General features: G+C 43.8%; 1 protein-coding gene across 1 annotated transcript; it reads left to right on the top strand.

Moving 5' to 3' along the window:
- The first annotated feature begins 582 nt into the window (after window positions 1–582).
- On the top strand, window positions 583–15,884 carry SEC62 (SEC62 homolog, preprotein translocation factor). Its single transcript, XM_063167348.1, has 8 exons — window positions 583–655; window positions 7,940–8,048; window positions 8,418–8,523; window positions 9,528–9,738; window positions 11,433–11,525; window positions 13,504–13,564; window positions 13,836–13,955; window positions 14,454–15,884. Exons 1-8 carry the CDS (start codon window positions 620–622, stop codon window positions 14,918–14,920), a joined length of 1,203 nt encoding a protein of 400 aa, XP_063023418.1. The 5' UTR covers window positions 583–619; the 3' UTR covers window positions 14,921–15,884.
- The last annotated feature ends 7,706 nt before the right edge of the window (window positions 15,885–23,590 follow it).

Genomic DNA, 23,590 nt, shown 5'->3' with positions numbered 1-23,590 from the left:
AACTAGGGCTGAGGCGGCATGAAGAGAGCGAGGGACCGGGGCGGGATGGAGAGGTCTGAGGGACCGAGTCGGGGCGCTGCTGGGCGGTGATGGACGGAGGCGCTGAGGCGTGCTGAGGCGCTGAGGGACCGGGGTGGAATGAGGCTTTGAGGGGACTGAGGGGGAGGTGAGGGACCGAGGCGGGTCGCTGAGGAACTGAGGGAATGAGAGGGCACAGTGAGGGACCGAGGGGTTCGCTGAGGAACTGAGGGACGGAGCGACACTATGAGGGACCGAGGCGGGTCGCTGAGGAACTGAGGGACGGAGCGACCCTATGAGGGATCGAGGGGTTCGCTGAGGAACTGAGGGACGGAGCGACACTATGAGGGACCGAGGCGGGTCGCTGAGGAACTGAAGGACGGAGGGACACTGTGAGGGACCGAGGGGTTCCCTGAGGCACGCAGACGGCTCGCTGAGGGACCGAGGCGGGTGGCCGAGGGGCGGGGGGCGGTGACGGGCGGAGGCGCTGCGGGCGCGCCCCCTTCCCGCCCCTCCGCTCGCTCCCGCCGCCTCTCGCGAGGCCGCCGCCCCCCCCCCCCCCCCTCCCGCGCGCGTCACCGGCGGAGCGGACGGGGACAACATGGCGGAGCGGCGGAGGCACAGGAAGCGCGTCCAGGTACCCGAGACTCCCCCTCCTCTCTATCTCTCCCTCCCCGCCCGGTGGCTCCCCCTCTCCGTGCTCAGAGCGGCTTCCCCCGCGGCCTTCCCGCCCGACGCTGTTGCGAGGTGGCGGCTGCGGGCGGCCCGCGGTGAGAGCGCCCCAGTCTCGGGGCGCCGGGAGCCCCTCAGGCCGGGGCCGGAGCCCTGGCCGGCAGGTTCTCCTCAGAATTTTCTAGCAGATGGGTAAACACGGTGAAAGCAGAATGGTGGAGCTCAAGTAGGAGCGTTTCGGGGCTGAGGGGCAGCCAGCGGGGCCCCCGGCACATCAGAGGCGCCCCCGCTCCATCCCCATGGGCTCTGCGCCCTCAGAAGTTCTTCGTCTCTCCATGGCCAAAAAATTACATATGGAGCTGTTCCTGATTTTTAATCGCCGTGTTATACTCAGGATCTCCCCGGTTATCAGTGTCGAACAATAGCTTAATGAGGGTAACACCAAAACACCCGGGAGCTGCACCTTCACCCAGCCTGTCCGGCCCAGGGATCGTAAGCAGAAGCCGTGGGACAGATGGTAAAAGCATCTTAAAAGCAAACGTGCCCCAAGCAGGAAATGATGCGGGAAGGAAAGGAAATTTGTGTCTGGAAAACATAAACAAACAGGCATGCCTATAAATAGACCTAATCAGCTTTGAGATGGTGTTAAAATGTCGTGATAATTGTGTGGTGGCACTGAGAGACAAACTGAGGGCTGCTTTGGTGTTTTCACTTACCTGGGAGCCTGGTGTGTCGAGGTGTAGTTTTTACATGGAGTTTTACAGAGTTTTTAATGCATGGTTTGGGCGTATTTACAGTATCAGTGACCAGAACGCCCGTTACTGTTATGTGTTATCAACACTCGGCTAAATAGTGATTGTTTGGGGTTTATTGCTCTGCTGTAAGAGCAGATAATATTCACGGCAGAGATCACAGAGCCATCCAACAATGCAGGCTTCCTATGTCACCCTTCTGCTTGGCTGTCCCCTCTCCTTTCTCAGCCTTCCCTTCCCAGCCCACTTTCCCTTCCCCCAGGAAGATTGAGATCTGCCTATACCTGTAAAGGTTCCTTTTTTCCCCTTTAATTCCAATTAGCGAGGCAGGGGGAGAAATGCAAGGAGTCATTAATCAAAATCTTGTTGAATGAGCCCTATCCATCACAGCATTCAATGAATTATTGCAAAACATCACATAATTATTCTCCTTTTAAGATTTTTATGGGTTGTCCCTTTCCAAGAGTGGCAAAGCACCCATCAAACCAAATTTAAACATAATTTAATGTTTATATAACACCCAAAGCTATGGTCTTGCAGGCAGTTGAGCACATACTTAATTTCCAGCCTGTTAGCAGTAAAAGTATTTCCCAGATTGTTAGTAATTAAATCAATGTCTGGGTTTTAAAACTTAAAGTTGTGGCCTAAATTTGTAATATATAATTATGCAAATAAATGTGTATTATCATAGGTTCCTAGTGTAGGTCAGCAACAATGGGAAGACAAGACATAAAGAATACTGGTGAATGCCCAGGGGGTGTTTTTAATTGGTCAGTGAATAAATCAACTCATCTTTTTCTTGGTAGTGGGTTTTGGACTTCATTTTTCTTAAGCTTTTTGAACTTTACTGGTGTATTTGCAGTATGATTATCACGTTTCTCAGGCTCATGCTGCAATTGTCTTCTTTTAAAATCAAGTGTGGGATTTTTACTCGTAGGTGCTTCAAATGTTTTAGCAGTTTGTACTTAATTTAAGGTGATGTTGCCCCCCTAAAGAGATTATTTATTGTGCTGCACACGAGTCTGACATCAGAATACCCTGTATTTCTTGACAGGAGTGAGGTTCTTGGGAAAAATTGGTGCTTTTAGCTGTGGATGAGGCTGATGTAGTGGAGTTCAATTAGAAAAAAACTGGGTTTGGAATGAATTTTTGTAGGATTTTATGCCTGCCATCAAGATGAGAATCATGGTAGTTATGTCAGAGAGCTGGACATGAAAAATGCTCAGAAATAGTTCAAAGTTCTCTGTGGGCTGCTCCACGTTTGCCATCGGAAGCAGCCACAGGAAGGATGTGTTTCATGGAATGCACTTTCATCAAAAGGCACATTGCCCAATGTGTGTTGCATAGCTTACACTCTTCCTCTGAAAGTTACAAAAGTTGCAAAAATTTTAACTTCAGAAGTTTGAAGGAAGATATTTCAGAGGTAAAATTGTCCAAGTGTCATTCCTGATGGGAATTTAGCTGTAATCAACAGGGAGATGAATTCAGACATGCAGCATGAGGGGAGGCTGCTCTGTAGCATGCACATTGCTTACCCAGTGGCTCCCACGTGATTGAGATGCCTGAAATCAAGAATGCTTGCTGTGTAAAAAGGACTTACTGACAGAAAAACAACATTTGTTGTCTAATGGCCAGTTTAATCTTTTTATTTTAGACAAAATACAAAAATGGGAGATGCCTTTGAATGCCTGTGTTACTCCAGCAACCTGATCAAAGCTACTTCATGTCTTGGAACTATATTTTTTTCCATATGTATCCAGAAATGTTCCCTTAACCACAGGACATTGAGTGTTGTTTCCTTTGGGCCGGTAACACGTGGCACTGTGCTGGCAGCTCTGCAGTTTGACTGTTCAATGGGCATTAAGTTTTCATTGCCTTGGCTGCATTCCAGGGCACAGTTTGAGTCTGCCCGTGGCAGGTTTTGGTTGGGATTACCAGAGCTTGGTGTGCACCTTGTTGCTGTGTCCTGCACTCCAGAAATGTTCATGCACGTAAATGCTGCCCCTGCAAAGAGAGAAATCAGCTCCTGGGCAGTCTGGGGTCAGTGTCCCACTGCAGATTGATGGCTGAGGTGGCATTGCTGCCATTAGTGACAGGTACTTTCCTTGTTGGCTCTTTCCTTTGATTCAAGTTCTGAGATTCTCCTGGTGAAGGACATCTACTAATCATTAACTCTTGTAGCCTACAGCTGGCTCCTGTTTTGATTTGGGTTCTCCTGGAAGGAAAATGCACAGCTGCAGAGCTGCACTGCTGCTCCTGTGCTGCAGTTTTGTGTGAATGACTGACAAGGATCTGCAGAATGGACAATGCAATGGTTTTCCAGTAATTTTTATTTTACTCCAGCTTGGTCATTTGGCTTGATTTTCTTCATGAATTCCAGTAAAGATGAGTGGGATGATAACAAAGGAGACTGGTTAAATTATGTCTTTGAAAGCTGAGTGGTATCAGCTGATAGAGGAGGAAGAAACAAACATCAAAGGGGCAAAACAAAGCTGAAAAATGGGAATGAAAAGTAGCAGCCTGAGTTGTCATTAAAACAAGAATCAGTCTTTTGGAAATCTTGAGTTACATTTTTGGAGGTGGGAAGGGAAAAAGTCAGAACAGCTGGCCTGGAGTTGGAAGGGGACTGAGCTGGTGTGTTTTGGCTTCAATACACTGTACATTGCTCCTTGGATCTGCTTTAGAACTCTGTATGTTTACAGAGTTCTGTATGGTTTTGCCCAAAAAAATTAGCAGTGGTTAAAAAGAAAGAGGGAAGAAAACAGACACTTCTGTTTTCATAGGATATGGACTGCAAAACATCTGCTAATCTTTTTCTGTAAAGAAAAGTTAATGTTTTGTGGCCACGGTAATCCAGAAGAACTGGTTTCTCCACATGGCTCTGCCACAGTTTCTTTTAAGAGACCTGGGGCTGTCCTTGTGCTGGTCATCAGTGCAGGAGTCAGACAAGTTTGTGTTTGTTACTCACTGAAGAAAATTGGGCTGTCCTGAGAGCAAGTCCGAACACCCAGGTGTGTTTGTTTCCCCCTCCCCGCTCCAGCCATGCCAATTTCTGTGCTTTTTCTTTGTCTATGGCCCGTTGGTTTGTTTTGGGCAAAGTGCAGATATCTCAGCAGCACCCAGTACCCTGCACAGAGCATCCAGAGATCCTGACAGTGCACAGGGAAGGGGCAAAGATAATCCTGCAGTTCAGCCCAAGCTGGGATGTGCTCAGCACTTGCAGAGTGGGCTGATGCAGCTGTAGAGGCTTTGGAATGAGGTGTGTGCAATGGAACCTGGCCTGACACTGTGGCATTTCTGATGTGGCCTCTCAGCTTTAAAACAGGCACCACATGGTAAATGTGCTTCAATTTCTTCTTTTCCTTATCTGAAAACTGTATCAACTATTAGGCTTCAGCAGCCTGCTTTGAGGGGTGGTGTTCTGAAAATCTAAGAGCAAAGAAATCAACTGGATATTGTTTCATTGAAATAAAAGAATTTTGATGACCCTTTTGAAACAGAGGAGCATAAATCCCTGTAATGCATTTGGCTGCATGTGGAGTAACTTGTCTTGCTAGTGACACTCAGCATTTACTCTCTCCTGATTTTCCCTGTTCATGTTACCAGGTTGTGGAAGGAAATTGGCCTGCCTTGGGTCATACCTGTCTTCTTGCACCTGTGAAGCAAAGAGGGGATAAAATGAGTGCAGTTTTCTAACCAGAAATGTGCTCTGCCCTTTTGTCATCGGAGCAGGAAAACCTGAATAAGTCATGCTTGGGTAGAGCTGAGGGGCAGAATTCAGAGAACTCAGATATTATTTTGATGTGTTCAGGCCTCTCTGGTGCTGCAGTCCCAGCTGGGGGTTGAATTAACTGGGAGCTGCATCCATGCCCTGAAGTGCAGCAGGGACTGTGCTGTGCTTTGGTTTGGGAGATAATGGTAAGTTTGATTAGGACTTTCCCTTCCCTTCAGTGAGTCTGGAAAGTCCCTGGCTTTGATTGTCCTTTTATGAACTCATACAGGGCAGAATTGGGATTGAGAATTATTCTTAAAAATTTAAAATGTCTTTGCATTTCTAGCAAGTGACTAGGCTGAGCACTGCTTTTCCTGTCAGTAGGTGGAGTTCAGTCTAGACAAGGAAGAAATCTGGTTTGATTTTATTTTTAATGGCCAGAGTTTGTCACCAGGGATTGTGAATCTCTAAATCTTACATGCTGTCTAGTGACAACACGGGCTACTTTTAAAAACGAACACAAAATTTGGTTGAACTGCAACTTTTAAAAGTTGTGCCTAGGGTAATGGAAGCCTGGCTCTGCAGACAAAGAGATGAAAATAGGATGAAAAATGGGGATTAAATTGCAGGGGACACTTTCTCAGAATGAGCTCAGTTAAACTGTGGCAGTCTCTCTCACTGGGAAGCTTTTTTTGTTTGGGCTGTTATGAAACTATCCCTCACAAAGCAATAGAGAGAAAGGAGCAACAAAAAAATCTCCTGGTGCCAGCCCCTGCCTGTGTAGTGCATCACATGGCCCAGCAGGACCATAAATATTTTAGGAAGAAGGAGAAAAAGCACCTTAGCAGAGGAGTTAACACTGATGAGAGTGTCTGCAGTTTCTCTGTCTCACTGTCCGTGCTGTGAAGAACATTTGCCCTGTGAATTGTTCCAAATCCCATTTGCTGACAGGAATTATCAGCAGAGCAGCATTTCACACACAGCTGCTGCCTGCAGTCCCGTTCTCCTGGTGCCTTATCCCACTGGCAATGGTGGCACACACAGTCATTGTTTGATTTCAGAGCACTGGAGCCCCTTTTGGTGCTGTTCCATTTATTGGCACCAAGTTTGGTGGCTTGGTTTGATTTACAGTTACTGCTGGAACTGTACCATGTAAGAGGACCTGAAACCACAGAACATAAATTATGTCCATACCTGCACTGTCAGGGAGTAGTTTTCTTATCTGATGTTCAATGCAGATTTTTAAAATGTAAAAATTAAGAAAATGGATTGGACATGCAGCAGGAGGTAATATCCATTTGAGGACTGTTAGGATCATCTGGCCTAATTTGGGTACATTTTTGAAACTACCTGGTGAGTGAGCATATTTCTTCTTCATATGGAGGGTTTTTTAAAAAGTCTCAGAACTAAGGGCTGTGGAGTCTTTTGGTCATTTGGATACCTTGTGTCTGTATTATTCTCTCCAAAATTCTCCTCAGACAGGAAAAGCAACAGTCTCCTCTAGAAGGATACTCATTAACCAGTTGGTTTTGAAAGTTAGCTGTTGAAAATTAACAACTCTACCATCTGAAGCTTTTATTCTGGTGTAAACACAGCTATTTCACCTTGAATTTTCATGTAACCTGCTGCTTGTGATATTATTATTATACATCTTCAAAGCAGTAATGGAGGCTGTATATGTTTATTGACCTTTAGGAATATTAGGTCTTTAAATAGACTCTGAAACTTTTATTCCTGTAAATGACCAGTCTGATTTGTGGTTGATACAATCTATTTCTTCAGGCAACCCCAGAGGAGCAGGTACAGAAAAGGCACTGAGGTGTGGAAAGCTGTCCCGTGTTCCTGTGCTGCTGAGCCACAAGTAGCAAGGGGGTTGGAGAATTAAACCTTATGGATTAAAAGAATTTAGAGAAAAGTATTTTGAGGAAGTTAGCATAAGTCAGTTTAATATCCCAGCCTATGGGTTTTTTCAGATATGTTTTTGTGAAGCAGGAACATTAGAAAGTTCTTCCATTCCCTGCTTGCAAATATTAGATCTTAATTTTACATAATGAAAATGCCCATCTCCATCCTTCTGCCTTATACATCTCAGAGTTCTCTTACCTCTCTGCAAGGTGGTAAAAGCACAGAATGTGTGAATGTGTGCAGACTAAGGGCTCCCTTCTCATCAAGCATTACTTTTGATGTTTAAATTTGATCCTGCTGTGCTTTCATCCTGATGTTGTACTCTGTGGATTGGCAGAATCTCCTCAAGGGTACTCAGAGTCTCATTCTGTAGTCAAAGTGGGCACAGAAATTTTCCAGCCACATCTTTCAGCTTCTTTTCAACATGGTTTTCTCCTTCTCACATGAAATGTGAGCTGCACTCTCAGAGTGCCTACATTGCTGTCATTTCATACACACTCATTCCTCACTCTGCTTTTTCTTTGTTCCCAGCTTCACATCTGTTTCCATCCCAGCTGTGTACCTTGAGCAGCTTCCCATGTGCTGCTTTCCTTTTAGGCCTTCCTTTAGTTTGCTCTTTCTACAGATCTGCTGAAGGAGTTTGTCCTCCTTACCTTCAGTTCATCTAACTTGAGATTTGCTGCTTTTTTGCTGCCTGTAGACAGAAAGTTCTCAGGAAAAATGACTTGACCTATTTTCACATCCTTTCTATTTGATTTGTTTATTGTGCCATTAAATAATGAAGACAAGACTTTGCAATATCAGATTTTTTAAGCCCAAATGGGTGATTTTCTTATGTGTTTAAAACTGTATTAATAACTTTTGGCTTTTCCCCCTGTAGGAAGTTGGTGAGCCATTCAAGGAGGAGAAGGCTGTTGCTAAATACTTGCGCTTCAACTGTCCAACAAAATCCACCAACATGATGGGCCACCGAGTTGATTATTTTATTGGTAGGCTTGCTTTCAACCAGAGAATTCTGGTTTCTTCTCACACTGCACTTGGAGGGTGGGAGAGGCTGTTTTATTTTTATTAATAGGACTGATCCTATAGTTTGGTTTTGAAAACTTATCTAGGTATTAGGAAGCCATAAAATGAATCTCACTGACCTGGAGTAAATGCAATAAACTTTCACTCTGTGGTTTAAAGGTGGGTGATGTCAAGAGGAATATATTTCAGAATAGTGCCTAGTCTTACTTGAAAGATTAAAAGGATGTGAAACATCACCAGAACAGACTGGTCATTGTGGTTCAAGGAATGTAGACTAAATGTTAAAAATAATGTTAATTTGAATGCATTTTTAATTCATTTTTTCCCTCTAGCTTCCAAAGCTGTGGATTGCCTCCTGGATTCTAAATGGGCAAAGGCAAAGAAAGGAGAGGAGGCTCTCTTTACAACCCGAGAGTCTGTGGTTGATTACTGCAACAGGTATGACCCAGGCCACTTCTCCAGTGTCAGGAATGGCTGTAGCTGTCCAGATGTCACAGTTAGTTAGGAACCAGTGTAACTTGGGCTTTGTGCATCCTAAAATTTCAGGATGTGTGCAGAAATAATGATTGTAATGATTTATATTGCTGTGTTTGAGGGTGGAAATGATGCAGTTTCATTACTTTTGTTCCCAGAACTCTCCCAGGCTTTCACTGCACTGCTTGGGGCAGCAAGGTGAACCAAAGGAGTTTCCTGAATTTTGCCAATATTTGAAGTCAGTAGGGTCAGAGCTCTCAAATCTCTGTCCCTGCTGTCTGAGGAGCAGATTCTCTGCTGCTCTTCCTATTGGGAATTTGGCTCCTTTCAGGGATGTTTCTAGTTGGTGACCACCTTAAGAACACCAAGTACTACATCCTGGTGCCCTGCTTGCCATCTATTTATGTCTTTATATCTCCATATTAAACAGATAATACATGCACTTGCAGTAATGTCTGTTTGTAGCTGACAGGAAGGGAAGGCTTGGCATAGGTACCACAGTTCAACAGAGCAGTTCTGTTCATTGTGCATCACTTACCAGAGATCTTGATGAGCTGTATGCCCACTTCCTTATCTTTGCTATGAAATCCATTGACATGAACTCAAAAATAAATAGTGCAGGAATTGCATTAATGGGAAAGATGATTAAACGGATCTGGTGAGTTGCTGTATCCTACATTTTGTGTGTTCATTTAAATCTGCAAAATGCTGCCTCAGAAAAGTACAGTTTTTACCCAGTTTTGAGCAGATGAACCAAAAAAAGCAAAGCAACAGGCAAGGCATGGGAGAAGTAGGTCTGGTGTGTGTAGCTGTAAATAGAGCAGATGACTGTGACCTTGCCTTTCAGTCATGCTGGTCATGATTATGTTAGAGAGGTAATCTAGAATGGTGTCTGATAACATGATTGAGTGTAAATGTTGTTCTCCCAGCTGCACTTAAATGAATCATTTAACTTATTTCATTTTAAGACTCCTGAAAAAACAGTTCTTTCATCGAGCCTTGAAAGTGATGAAAATGAAACCTGACAAGGATACCAAGAAGGAAAAGGAAAAAGGAAAGGCTGAGAGTGGGAAAGAAGAGGAGAAAAAGAGCAAGAAGGAAAGTGGCAAAGATGAAAAAACAAAGAAGGAGAAAGAAAAGGAAAAGAAAAAGGATGGTGATAAAGATGAGTGTAAGAAGGTAAGTACTGTGTGCAAGAGAAGACCTGTAACAAATACATCAACAGATTTTTAACATTGCACTGGCTCAGAAGTTGATTATTCTAAAATATGCCATGCTTTATTTTCCTGTTTTCATCTCTAAATCATGCTGCTGCTTTTTTTTTTTTTTTTTTTTTTTTTTTTGTTACCTTTTGAATTTGTCTTATTTTGGTCTAGATCAAAAAAGAGGCTTCAGCTGGCCTTTGTGTACCTTGTCATCTTTTAATGTGGGCTGAGTTAATCCAAAGCTGTTTCTGTGCAGTGGCAGCAGGCAGGGAGCCTGTGTACATCAGTTAGCACAGAATGACACATGTGCATGTGACCAAACACCCAAACCAGTGCAGCTGCAGCACTGAAACAGAACAGTTTTGCAGTGTTTGGTAACTGGAATGTTTGGAATGTCACATTTGGTATGTGGGGCCTGTGACTGGCTGTGTAACAGCTCCATGCCTGCCTGCATCCTGCTTCCTTGCACTTGAGCTTCCAAGTTTAAACTGCTACTCCTGTACAGGTTTTAATATGCTTTGGGTTTGTTTTCACTCCTGATTGCTTTTATTACTTATTTATTATTAGCAGAACAGAATCTCTAAAATGTTGGCAAGCTGAGGAGACACTTGATGAGTGAATTTGGTGTTTCTTCTACATTCAGTATTCTGAATCAGTGAGAGTTAGGATAGTGGGCCAAAGTTATTCCCATTCAAACATTCCTAAGGTAAATAATGGCACATCTAGTGAGAGTTACAGTCTGTCTACAAAGGTTTGGCTGTCCAGAGAAACCCAAATGGTGAATAAAAGAGTTACAAACAGGACAATTCCACTGCAGTCCCAGCCCAGTGTAACATAACCCAACCCCTGAGGTAGTGCAAAATGCTGATTATGAAAGTAACAAACTCCTCCATTCCACTGTCAGCAGGGGAAGTACATTATTAAATGTATGTTAATTTTTAAACTAACCATTATTTATTGAACACATATTTAGTGGATTATATAAGCCAGTGGGTGGGAACTTGAATGAAACACAGGACCAAAACCACAAAGTTAATTTCTCACAATGAAGTAAGCAAAGAGAAGCAAGTAGGAGAAAGAGAAGAGGAAGCACAAGATCCAAAAACAGATTGAGGATGATAAAGAATAAATGGGCAGAAACTGATCTGCCAGGATGTCCATTTGGTAAATATGGCACTAAAATAGCAAATAGTTCTAACAAATCAGTGATGGTGAAGTGTTGTTCCCTGTTCTTGATCCCTGTACAGACTTCCTGTATCAGCCCAGCTTTGCCAGGCTTTTCATGCCACAGTGGAATCCTGAGTCACAGTCCTTAGACACTAAAAATGAGATTTCTCTTTACCTAAAATCTTCCTTGATTTTTGAGGTACCCAGTTGATAATAAATAAGAACAGGAGGAAATAAAGTGTCTTTACTTTAAAAAAACCCCAAAAACTGTGAACATGATCTTAAGTCTGTGAAAAGTTACCCAATTAAATATATTAACAGATACTATAAATTAAAATATATTGTGAAGATCCTGTACAGTATGAAATACAAAAATTAAAGCATTAGATTTTTGTAATTTTATATATAGTGGTTTGTATATGTATTTTAAATATATTATAAATATATATATATATATATATATATATGAGATATAAATAAAATATTTATGTTTGTCCTCAGGATGACACCCCAGGAACACCTAAGAAAAAGGAAACTAAGAGAAAATTTAAACTTGAGCCACATGAAGACCAAGTTTTCTTGGATGGAAATGAGGTAAGATTTAGAGGTGCTTTTCAACTTTGGGTGTCACCATGCTGTTGTCAGACAATGCTGTAATTTATTGGATTTCTGCAAACTCCTTCCTGACATGTTGAAAGAAAAAATAATGGCAATGTGATGGCTGACCTTGAAAGCAGATTTTCAGATACTTCAAGGAGGTTAAAGACAGATAAATAGAGAAGAGTAACTTTAAAAAAATCCCAAAGAAAACTTCCTTACCAGTAGGTGAGGTGTTGGTGGCCATGAGGGGAAATGTTTGTCCTCAGGGTGAATTCAGGGGCTGGTGGGGCTGACCCTGCCTGGGACAGGAGGGTGGGACAAAGACTCCTGAAGTGCCTCCAGCCCAGCTTACCCCACAGCCACTGCCATGCCAAAATTGTTCTAAGCCAAACCAGCCTTCCAGGGCACCATGTTCAGTCACAGCAGTGGAAATAAAAAATACCTGCCTGGCTTTGTGATCTGAATGCTCATCCTGGCTTTTCCACTGAAATTGTGGCCTTAAATACTTCTGTGTGCTTTGCTGTTCTGGAAGACACAGAATGTAATTATTTACCAGCTCTGTAATGTCCAGAGTCACATTTGTGCTTCTCAGGTGTGGGATAAGTGGTGAGTTTTACTGTGCTGTGTTGATGCTGTGTGTGGCTGTACTGGAATCTCCCCAGGATTCTTGTGTTCCTTTGGGTATCAAACATACATGGCAGCAAATTCTGCAAATAAATCACTTGTGCAGAAAATGTGTTTCTCCTTTGTATCTTGGTTTTACCTTTCTCATTCTACACTTGCTTTGCTCTGTTTCATCCCATCTGATGTGGAATCACACCCAGCTCTGATCCTCCCTGTTGTCTCTACATGAAGTGCCCATTCCAAATGAGGCTGCAGTGCAGTATCTGCAATACCACAGTATTTACTGCTTGTCCTAACATCACTTACTTCTCTGTTTATTAATGAGCTGAACATTTTTTAACAACTGTAATTCACAAAAGCTTTTTTTTAAGTAGTAGCTGATTAAGAGCAAATTCCTATGTATTTGCATTAGAGCTGGGTTTTTCCCTTTCCCTCATTATTTTGCACTTACAAACACTGGATATCACACACTTAGTGCAGCCACCATCTTCAGCTTGCCTGGGCTCCCAGAACAGCTGACTGGCACCTGCATACAGTTAACTCTGGCACCTTGTGGGAAGCAGAGTGTTAAATATTTATTGCACCACACAGAATCATCACTGCCTCCCAGGTGCCCTTCTGGTAGTTGGTATTGACAAATCTGCAATGAGGGTTGCTGGTTTCTAGTAACCAGCAGCTTCTTTTCATTGTTAGAAGCTTGGATTCAAACTCTTTCGTTTGCTAAGAAAAAAAATCACAGATTTGTCTAGTTCAGAAAATCCTGCACTTTACCAAGGAGTTTTTCATTTATGGTTGAGCAGCTCAGATTCAAATGGATCCACAGCTCTCACACAAACATTTGCTCTGAGAGTTGCAGCTGTAGATGCAGAGCTAACAGTGCTGTGGGACAGAGGGCACAGGGGCAATGGTCTGAGCCCAGCACAGGGCCTGCAGTGAGCATTCCAGCTGCCTCCTTGGTTCCAGGTGTGCAGTCTCTGTGTTTTCCTTTCAAAACTCAAAAAGACTTTTTGTTTCCACTTAGTGGACTTGGGAAACTTAATTTTTTTGTCTTTTTTTTTTGGCTTCATGCTGAACAACATTAATGAATAAAGAAAGATACAACCAAACCTTGATTTCAGAATCTTTCATTTTCTCATCAGTTCTGCTGTCTGATTGTTTTCCTCAGGATTCCATCACCTGTCAGTTACCCTTCCTAGGAATCACAACCCCTTGCCCTGCCTGGGGGCTGACCAGAAGGCCTTTTGCTCAGCCCCAAGCATTGCAGCCTGGCAGTGAGTGTTTGGGGAGGGAATACAGGAGATGTTTATCAGAGAGCTTGTTCTGAGTGTAAACATCATTTCTGTTGCAGGTCTACGTGTGGATCTATGACCCTGTTCACTTTAAAACTTTTGCCATGGGACTCGTACTTGGTAAGTATGCACAACTAACCAGGGAATTGTCCAGTGGGCAAATGTGGGTTATTAAAAATATGAAATATAAGTGATGCATAACAGTGATATTAGAACTTGTGTAGAATTAGACAAATCAGCTAATTTTATTTTTTAAAATCTAAAAGATGTTAAAAAAAATAGATGTTAACTGAACCTAAGGCACTGCTTTGAATGAGCAGTAAGCCTGAACCTCTGTACGTGTACTAATGATGCTTCTCGTGCCTCTGTCCCCCGTGCCCCCCGTGCCCAGTGATTGCCGTCATAGCCGCCACCCTGTTCCCGCTGTGGCCCGCCGAGATGCGTGTCGGTGTTTATTACCTCAGCGTGGGCGCCGGCTGCTTTGTCGCCAGCATTCTGCTCCTGGCCGTCGGTGAGTGCGGGCAGGGGCTCCTCCCCGAGCCGGGGCTGGGCGGGTCCCGTGTGCGCTGCCCTGCGGCCAGCGGGTGTCACAGTCGTGCCACGGAAGAGAGAGCGCTCAGGCTCGTGTCACCTGCCGGTGTTTCCTGTGTAGTGCAGATTCGTTTACTGCCTGTGTTTAAACAGATAAGTGTGGAACTTATTTCTGTGTGCACCCAGGACTGCACACAGAAACATATTAACAGGCGAGAATGGTGTCACCAGGATTTTAAAGCTTTCTGTGGCAGAGGGGTTAAAAGTTAAATGAGAGATAAGATCCATGGTTAGTGGGTTGGAGGAGACATGGGAAGAACAAAGTACTTCACAGAGCTATTGTGGAATGAGGGGTTTCCCCCCAGCATCCCCCAGTCCCTGGCTGGGGGTGGGCATTAGCAGTGAGCATCTCTTACGGCGTGGTTGTACACTGTGTGTGTCTGTAACAAAATCCAAACTTTCCCTTGTTTGCACACAGCTCGCTGCATCCTTTTCCTCATCATCTGGCTCATCACTGGAGGAAGGCATCACTTCTGGTTCCTGCCAAACCTTACAGCAGACGTGGGATTCATTGACTCCTTCAGGCCCCTGTACACACACGAATACAAAGGACCAAAAGCAGACTTAAAGAAAGAGGAAAAAGCAGAATCCAAAAAGCAGCAAAAATACGACAGCGAGGAGAAATCAGACAGTGAGAAGAAGGAGGAGGAGGATGGAAAGACAGAAGGCACAAGGAACTCGGGAACAGACGGCTCGGGAGGAGAGCGACATTCAGACACTGACAGTGACAGGCGCGAAGATGACAGGTCCCAGCACAGTAGTGGCAATGGAAACGACTTTGAAATGATCACAAAAGAGGAACTGGAACAGCAAACAGATGAAGGGGATTGTGAGGAGGAAGAGGAGGAAGATACCGAAAGGGGGCCTTCACATGGAAAATCATAACTCACTGTGGTTTGGGACTAAGTATGTGCAAATGGTTGGATTTTCTTTGTTGGCTGATCACCAAAACATAGACCATACAGTAGCATCTTTGTTTGCTGAAATATCCGTGTTACCAAACAGTTTTATATCTAGTTCCTTCATTTTTTTTAACCATTAACTTGATTACTCGGTACTATGTTAATCATTAATATCCATTTACGGAAGTTTTATCAATTTGACAGGTTTTTTATTGATTGATAGGTTGCCCAGATTGTCCTCAAACATACTGAAAAACATCATTTTCTGGTACTTGCATAACTGGTCAATTAGTTTAGCTTCTCAAACTTGCTTTTGTAAACCAGGTAAAAGTTGAATGACCAAATCTCAGATTATTCCTAGTTATCCTCATCTGATAGTTAGGTAAAGCCCTTCTTAGCCCACAGCCGTCTTGATATTTTTCTTGATTTTGTTTTGAAAAGATTGTGAGAACTTTCCTGAGAAAACTAGTTTTAGCAGAAGTATTTTGCTGACAGTAGAGGGGCTGGTAGTGCTGAATTTGGCTGCAGTGTTCTCTGTTTCTCCAGCCTGTGTGCCAGCAACTGAGGAAATCCAAACTGGTTTTGTGCATCCAGTGCAGAGAGAGATGTCATCTCCAGCAGGTGAAGGAAGCAGCATGGTTTGGAAATGATGGCTGTTTTCTTTCTCCTGCTCCATCATAATTTAAAAACAAATGTATTCTGTACATAATTTACAAATAAAGCAAACCATTTACTTTAACTGCTACTTATTATTTAGAGATTTGATCCAGCATTCAGTTTGTATTATTGAAGCCATGTTGTGGTGTATCTATCAGAGAAATGCAAGTCGAGAGGACCTCACAGAGTACTTGTGTATGATTGGTAGCTGTTCCACAGAAGCTTTAGTTTTGTGCCAACATTCCATGTATTTGAGTAAATTGATCTTTATTAAATGAAAGCAAACACCAGAGCTGTATGGATGCCTTAATGTTAAACCTCTCTGTACTCTGGAACTGGAGTAGTTTTAAGCAGAAGAGGCAGGAGAGTTGCTCTGCTCGCAGAGCTGCTGTGAAATGACCATTCATGTTTGTAAATCCCCTGGAGGAGCCGCTGCCTCTGGGCAGGATGGACTGGAGCTCTTGGCTGACTGAGCATGGAAGAAGTTACAACTCAGCCTCTTTCCTCTCAAGGACTTTAGAGATTTGATTGTCTTCCCAGCCCACTCAGAAGATGAGGGTAAGAGAATTTTTTTTCCTATCCTAAATTGTTCCCCATCCTTCCAGCGTCGGCATTTTGGATGAAGATGCCAACTTTTCAGATTGTGCAAATATATACATCATCATGGTTGCATTGACAAACAATTCATGGATATGGTGTATTTGCTTCTTAAATCCTGAATAGTTACTCCAGAAGGAAACAGATAAATTGGATCACTTTTTTATTAATATAGCAAAAAAATTAAAGGACCCATTAACTAAAGAGATTGACTCCTGGCCACTTGTGTGTTATCAGTGATTAAAGAGCAAACAAAGTCCTGTTGGACCTGAGCGGGGTGTGCACGATGTCATGGGGAGAGCAGAGCCTGCACTGGGCACCACAGGGCAGCCAAGCCCTCAGCAGGATTTTAAGAAGTTAATGCAGTGGTTTTCAGTTATTTCAAGTATGTTTCCTCCTCTGAGTGAAATAACAGGGCCTTGCTGAGCAAATCAAGTGGAAATGGTCAAATAAAAACTCTAATATTGTCATTTGCTCCATGTTCATGGGGTGTGTGCCACGTGGCAGCACTGCCCACCTGGAGAGAGGTGTCTGGGGCTCAGAATTCACCATCAGACACTTGTGCTGGCACCTCTACAGAGTCCCAGGCTCCTGCAGCCTGGAAATTGAATTGGCCTTAACTCCTACTCTGATCTCTGAGCTGGGGTAAGGAAGATCTGCTCAGTGGTTAAGGAAAGAACTTCATGACTCATTACTGTACTTGTTTTCCTAGAAATATCCCCCAAGTGCTTCTGAAGCAATTTGGAGGAACTCAAAGAACATTTTGACAGAACAACATGCCAGTTGTAGTAAATAGTAAAATTGTGAGTGGATTCAAGGAATCATGAAAAACACTTCCTGTCCAAAGAGGAAATCACAAAAGAACTTGGCCCCTTTAGATTTTTGTATCAAGCATTTCAAAGTTCTTAATAATTTTGATTTTTAACTTTGAGAGTCTATGGTGACCTCATGAGAACAAATTAAGATATATTTAGTGAAAAATTACTCAAATAACTACACTACTAAAATGTCCTTCCTGCAGTAAAATTTAATAGTGGTCTTACTGATATTCCTCCCAGTATAATTTTCTGGGTTTTTTTCTTTGCAAGAGGATATGATTACTCCTATATATTCTTTAAAACTAAATAATTACTGGTAAAACACAAATGAGTATTAATGCAGATCAGTATTTAGTGGAGATGTTACACTCAAGTGTGCTCTGCTCTGGTACAGATTCAGTAACCTCAGCTCACCTCTTGGGTTCTGGGGTCCTTAAACAGCAGATCTTTCTCTAGCAATTAACAAACAAGTAAAAATTATTATTTGATGAACTCGCTTATTTCTCTATCTGTGGAAAAGTTACAGTAGTGGGGAGATGATAAGCAATTCTCAAACAGTGAAGTTTGTTCATAGCAGCAGGTCAGGGAAAGCATTTCTGTTCTACTGGATCATGCAGCAGATTTTTCTGGTGTTTCATGTAAAAAAATAGGAGAGATAGATAGATAGAGATAGAGATATAGATAGATAGATAGATAGATAGATAGATAGATAGATAGATAGATAGATAGATAGATAGATAGATAGATAGATAGATAGATAGATAGATAGATAGATGGATGATAGTTCATTTAGGCCTTTTTCTCTCTGGAATAACACGGGCTGAAGCACTCTGAGCATTGTCCTGCAGGAAGAAGGGCAGATAAAGAGAACTGGAGAATGTCTCAGTTCCTCAGTTTGCTCTCGTTACACTTTCCCAGGACTCAAGAGGTGTGGCAGAAGCATCTGCCCCATGTAAACACTAAATGTAGACAATGTAAAATGAACTGGAGAAATGGAAAACACCTGCCAGGCTTAGCTTTTATGTTCCTTCCTGCAACACCCAGCAGGTCTCACTGTGGCACTGAGCCCTCAGAGCCCTGCCAGGGCTCTCTGCAGCTCCTCTGAGGATGGAATTCTCTCCTAATGGGGTCACAGGGACAGCAAAGCAATGTTCCAGCCTCACAGCTGGCATAAAAAGCCCTGGGCCACAGAAAAACATCCTCCTCCAGCTGCAGTGATTGACTGGCAGCAGTTGGAAGTGCCAGGATCCCTCCTGGACCTGTTGGCAGAATCAGTTCAAGTCAGCTCAGTTTGCAGAACAATCCCATTTCCTCTCCTGTGCCTCCCTCAGGCAGCTGCTGAGCCTGCCACCCCTTGCAGTCTCCTTGCCAAAATTTCTATATCCCACTCCAAACACAAGCAATTTACAAAATAAAATACACCTAAAAACACCCAAAAAATAGAACTGTGGAAAAAGTGTCAGTACGTGCACACCTGTTTCCCTCCATGGAGAGGCCATGGTGAGGACAAGGCACCCTTTAGGCTCTGGGACACCTCAGTGAGCTCTTGGGCCTGATAGGGCAGACTGTAGGTGACACAGCCCAGGTGTTTGAGACAGGGACTGATCCTTCCCCTCCCTCACATCCCCAAAATTTGCTTTATCCTGACTTAGCTCAAACCTTCCAACAGGGGAGTTCTGTCTGTATGATTTCCTTGAGTTCTATTGTGTTTGCCTTACTTATATTTGAGTCTAGTTTCTTCAAGGAGTTATACTGGGATCAATTCAGAGTAGATCACAGATCTGAGCCACCACAAAACCAGAGCAGGAGACAGATTCTGGAGATAATTTCCTGCTGACACGCAGTGCTCAGGACCTGCATGTCCTCCCTCTGCTCCTTCTACCCTTTCCCAGCTATTCCTTCCCCAGCTGCTGGAAGGTAGGGCTGTTTCCCTTACTCCTTGGCTGACATTTCATCCAGCTACTCCTGAACCATTTTTAAAACCAAACCTTGAATCATGCATGTTTGAACACCATTCTTTGTTACACTCTTTGTATAAGTCTGTATCAAACATTTCCCAAGATCCAAAGCAGTTGAGATGCAACTTCTCAGTGCTTTTCATGCAAGGCTTAGCACAGACAATAGTGCTGGACTCACCTTTAGGTCTTGTTAGGAATTCCAGTCTGCCCTGGGAAAGAGTCCCCACCTACTCACCAGCACTGCTGTGATAGATGTGTTGACTTTTAAATACAGCAGAGACAGATCAATTCTCTTGGAGACCTTTAGTGAAGGAGTTGGTGACATTTAACTGCACCAGGCTGATCCCAGCTCACTCCAGGCGCTCCTCAGGCTCCTGAGGTATTTTGTCTAATGAGAAGGACTCACTGATTTGATTCCCAACCTTTCTGATCAACCCCTCTCTATAGAATCAGAATAAAACAGGAGATTTTTAGCTGGTTCATTACTATCAGGACAAACTGATATTTGCAAAGCACTCAGATGCAAGGCCTGGGATTCTGGTTTCTAACAAACTCCTACAAGTCCAAGGTACTGAATTGTTGAGCATCATTTATTACTGACTCTGACCAAATGCACCCAGGGAGTGAGGGCAGGGTGGTGTGAAGTGGCCCAAGGCGCTGTGCCCCCCTCACTCAGAGCACAAGGAGAAGGAGCAAACAATCCTGTCAGTGTGAGTGAACTGAGACTGAAGCAGCTGCTGAATGTTTTCAATTGACTTCCTGGTAATGGCTGGTACAATTTCATTAGGGCTTCTCATTTTATTTAATAAAGCATTGGATTATTTTATTTGTAATTCAGCAACAGGTGCAGGAAAACAAAAGGCACATTTCCTGATAGTGTCCACAAAGAGTCCATTACTGCCTGCCTGACACAGAGGCATTTGCTTTGCCATGTGTAATTTTTTTTGTATGGGAAAATAATGATCACAGAAAAAAAAAAATGTTTTGTGATAAAAGACTACTGAGAGACAAATTACTTTAGAGTTAGCAACAGCACTGTGCAAACGGTTTCAGTGCAAGTTGAAGGAAGGAGGGAACAGTCCTGGGTAAACACTAATCCTGCTTCAGATAAAGATCAAAGACTTTCTGCAGGTGGTAACAACCATTAATCCTCATCATGTACAACAGGCAAACACAGAAAAGGCTCAGCTTGTGATCCCTGGAAGTCCCCTGGAGCCTGGATCTAGTGAGGGATGGAGGTGCTTAGGAGGGAGAATCTGGCAGTTCATCTTTGCTGATCAATAAAAACACAGAGCAGAGCCCCAGGTGACTCTCACTGGCCTTCACAGTAAATTCTTATTTTCTCTGTCTGACCTGTGAGTGTTCAACCAGTAATTAGGCTGTTTGTAGGGAGTCAGAAGATGGAGTTTTGAGTTCTTCCTACTGAAGGTGAGATTGAAATTACATTTCCGCCTTTTTAGCTTCCTTTTAATGAAAGAGCCACAATAGAATTTGCTTAAAATTGAAGTCTACCAAGAAGTACTAATATACTAAAAGGTTACAAAAGGTTTTTAGCTCTGCTTTGGTGTTTGTGAGCAACACAAAGAGAGTTTGATCACACCCTGCACTCCACGTTTGCTTCAGTCTTAATTTTAGTTTTGTGTTACAGTGACCAGTAAACCACAAACTGGGTTTTTTAAAATTATTGGTTCATGCAATGTAGTCTTTAGGGCCTTGCTTTTAGCACCTTTTTTCCAGTTCCTTGAAAAAACATTTGTGTCAAAGAAAGACAAAAACCCACCAACACCACAGTAACATCACGAGCAGCAGGAAAGCAGAGACTTTGTGCAGTGACAGCACACAGCAGGGACACAAACCAAGGAAACACCACTCCTGAAAATCCAGCAGGGCTGACACCAGCTCTGTACTGCATTTTCTGGATTTTCTCTGAATAAGCACAATTAGAATTCTGTTTTTAAAAAGCCTTCAAATTAAAATGACTATGGAAATGTGTTTCTTGTTCCTCAACAAGATCTTCCTAAGAACAAACCTGTTACTTTTAAGATGAGCATCTCAAGTGATTGAAATGAAGATCCACCACATATTGTCTGTTCTTTTAAAAGGTTTTGAAAAATAAAACATCTTGCAAATGGGACATCAGTAAAACACTTTTCTCTTTAAAAGTAAAGTTTGTTAAAAATAAAGTTGATTAAACAGTTTACTGGTTACATATTCTATTAGTAAAATATTCTATTAAAATTATAAAAACTTCATAGACTCTGTCTCTCTGAGCCACGCAGCCTTTCAGGACCAGCAGCCCCACAACCTCCGCAAAACTCGGGTTGCTAATCCAGTGCTGACAAGGCACAAACCTTCCCAGGCCACTCAACAGGCTCAGCTGGGCCCCACCCAGTTAAAGGCACAGCCAAGGCAAGGGGGAGCAGGCAGGCAAGGCTGGACTGGCACTCACCCCACAGACAATGTGCTCCAGAACATTCCATAGGGACATCCCAGTGCCCACTGCCCCTGGCTGTGGGGCCAGGCTCCTCCAGAGAGAGTCACCCCAGCCCCTCACTGGGAGTTGGAATGATCATCATCATCATCATCATCATCATCATCATCATCATCATCATCATCATCATCATCTCTGCAGGAGTTCACAGTGTGCAGCTTCCCCCACACGTGACACCAACATGCACAAAGATGCATTTACCTCCCTGTCTTTGCCCACAGGGCTTGAGGGGTCCGAGATGCCAACATAAACTGCTTGAAATGCACAGAGGTGAGCTTCAAACTTCCTCCTCTGCTCGACACAATAAAGGGGCTGGTGACCATGAACTTCTAAAGCCCAGCACATCTCCAACAGGAAGAGCAGGGGGAAAGTAAAGACTGAGCTTAAACTGCACAGGAAGCACAGCCCACACCTCCTTGTAAAGGAGCTGAATTCATTATTTGCACCTGCCCTGTCTGAAGGAAACCTCCTGCCCTGTTTCAGGCAGCAGCAACATGCAGGGACTCTGCTGGTCCTTGCTGCTCTTCCTCAGAGACCCATAGGGCTGCAGTGACCATGGGGCTGCAGTGACCACAGGGCTGCAGTGACCATAGGGCTGCAGTGACCACGAGGCTGCAGTGACCATGGGGCTGCAGTGACCATGGTGCTGCAGTGACCACGGGGCTGCAGTGACCCCTGGGGCTGCAGTGACCATGGGGCTGCAGTGACCACGGGGCTGCAGTGACCCACAGGGCTGCAGTGACCATGGGGCTGCAGTGACCATGGGGCTGCAGTGACCACGGGGCTGCAGTGACCCCTGGGGCTGCAGTGACCATGGGGCTGGAGTGACCCATAGGGCTGCAGTGACCATAGGGCTGCAGTGACCCACAGGGCTGCAGTGACCACGGGGCTGCAGTGACCCACAGGGCTGCAGTGCTGAGCTCCAGCACAGCAGGGAGGACAGGGCATAGCCCAACACCTGCTCAGGGAGGACAGTTTGTTCAGTCACTGCTTCTTTCAGAAAATTATTGTTAGATTTGAAACTAGAGGTGATCTTTTTTCTTGCTGTTTTCCCCTAGGGGAAAGACCAGCAGGAAACAGGAAAGTTTCCATTGAGTTGAACAACAGAACCCAAAATATGAGCAACCAGCAGCAGGAAACAGCCCTGAAGAAGGAAGGAAGCTTCGATGCAAATGTTTTAAACACACAACACAGAACCACTGCATGAGCTTTTAACACACAACAGCTTTTAGAAGAGATTCTCTGTATTATTTCATGTATCTCTGTCCTTGAGGAGGAATCTCCTGTCTTGTTTTTACACACAGCTTCCTCCATGCAAATATAAACTAATTCCTTAAAGCTTTCTATTGCTGCTCATGGAGAGAAATGCAGCCTCTTCAACCAAGCAGGGTGGCTCAAGACATCATTTAGCACATGGTGCTTGGAGTGAGCAGCTCCTGATTTAGCAAGGACCTGCCAGCACCAAGCCCTGCATTTGATTTCCAGGATATCCCATCTTGTACCATCATTTCTCTGGGATGGAAGATGAGATACAGCACTCAGGAGCAGAAAACAAGAGTAATCAGTGAGTTAGAAGCAAACTTTCTAGCAAGCACAAGATGGTGGAGGGGAAAAGGGATGTAATGTGGGCAGAACTCCCCCAGAAGGTTCACTGAGCACAGAGCTGTCACAGCCTGGAGATCACACACTCATTAGAATTTTTATCAGCAGAAAAAATGCCTAAACTGTCCCTGTCCCCTCCTGGTTCCCCCTTCCCAACAACCAGGTGTCTCCTCACACAGGCCTGTGCAGCAGTTTCTGCAGTCAGAAAGAGAGACATGAACAGAAACAAACCCAGACATCCAAACAGTTCCTTTGCTCCCTCTGGGAAAATCACTTTCATTGCCTTGCCCTGGGTTAGAACTAAGAAGAAAACAACTGTGAAAGCATCAGTGTTCAGGTACTCGTGGGTGGACTGTGTGCCCAGAAGTTGCAATACCTCTGTCAGGTGTTAACATTTTCTTATTATACTCCAATTTGTGCAACAGTCCTAATAAACACTGTGTGGATAAACAACTATGGTCAGCAAGAACGCTGCTGAAGATTACTTTAAGCTGTCAAGTTTTACAGAGTACTGATCATCTTGTTTTTCC

Source organism: Melospiza melodia, chromosome 12 (assembly GCF_035770615.1).
Source record: "Melospiza melodia melodia isolate bMelMel2 chromosome 12, bMelMel2.pri, whole genome shotgun sequence".
NCBI classification, from domain to species: Eukaryota; Metazoa; Chordata; class Aves; order Passeriformes; family Passerellidae; genus Melospiza; species Melospiza melodia.
The sequence above is the reverse complement of the archived record's forward strand: the minus strand, read 5'-3'. Positions and strand labels throughout refer to the sequence as shown.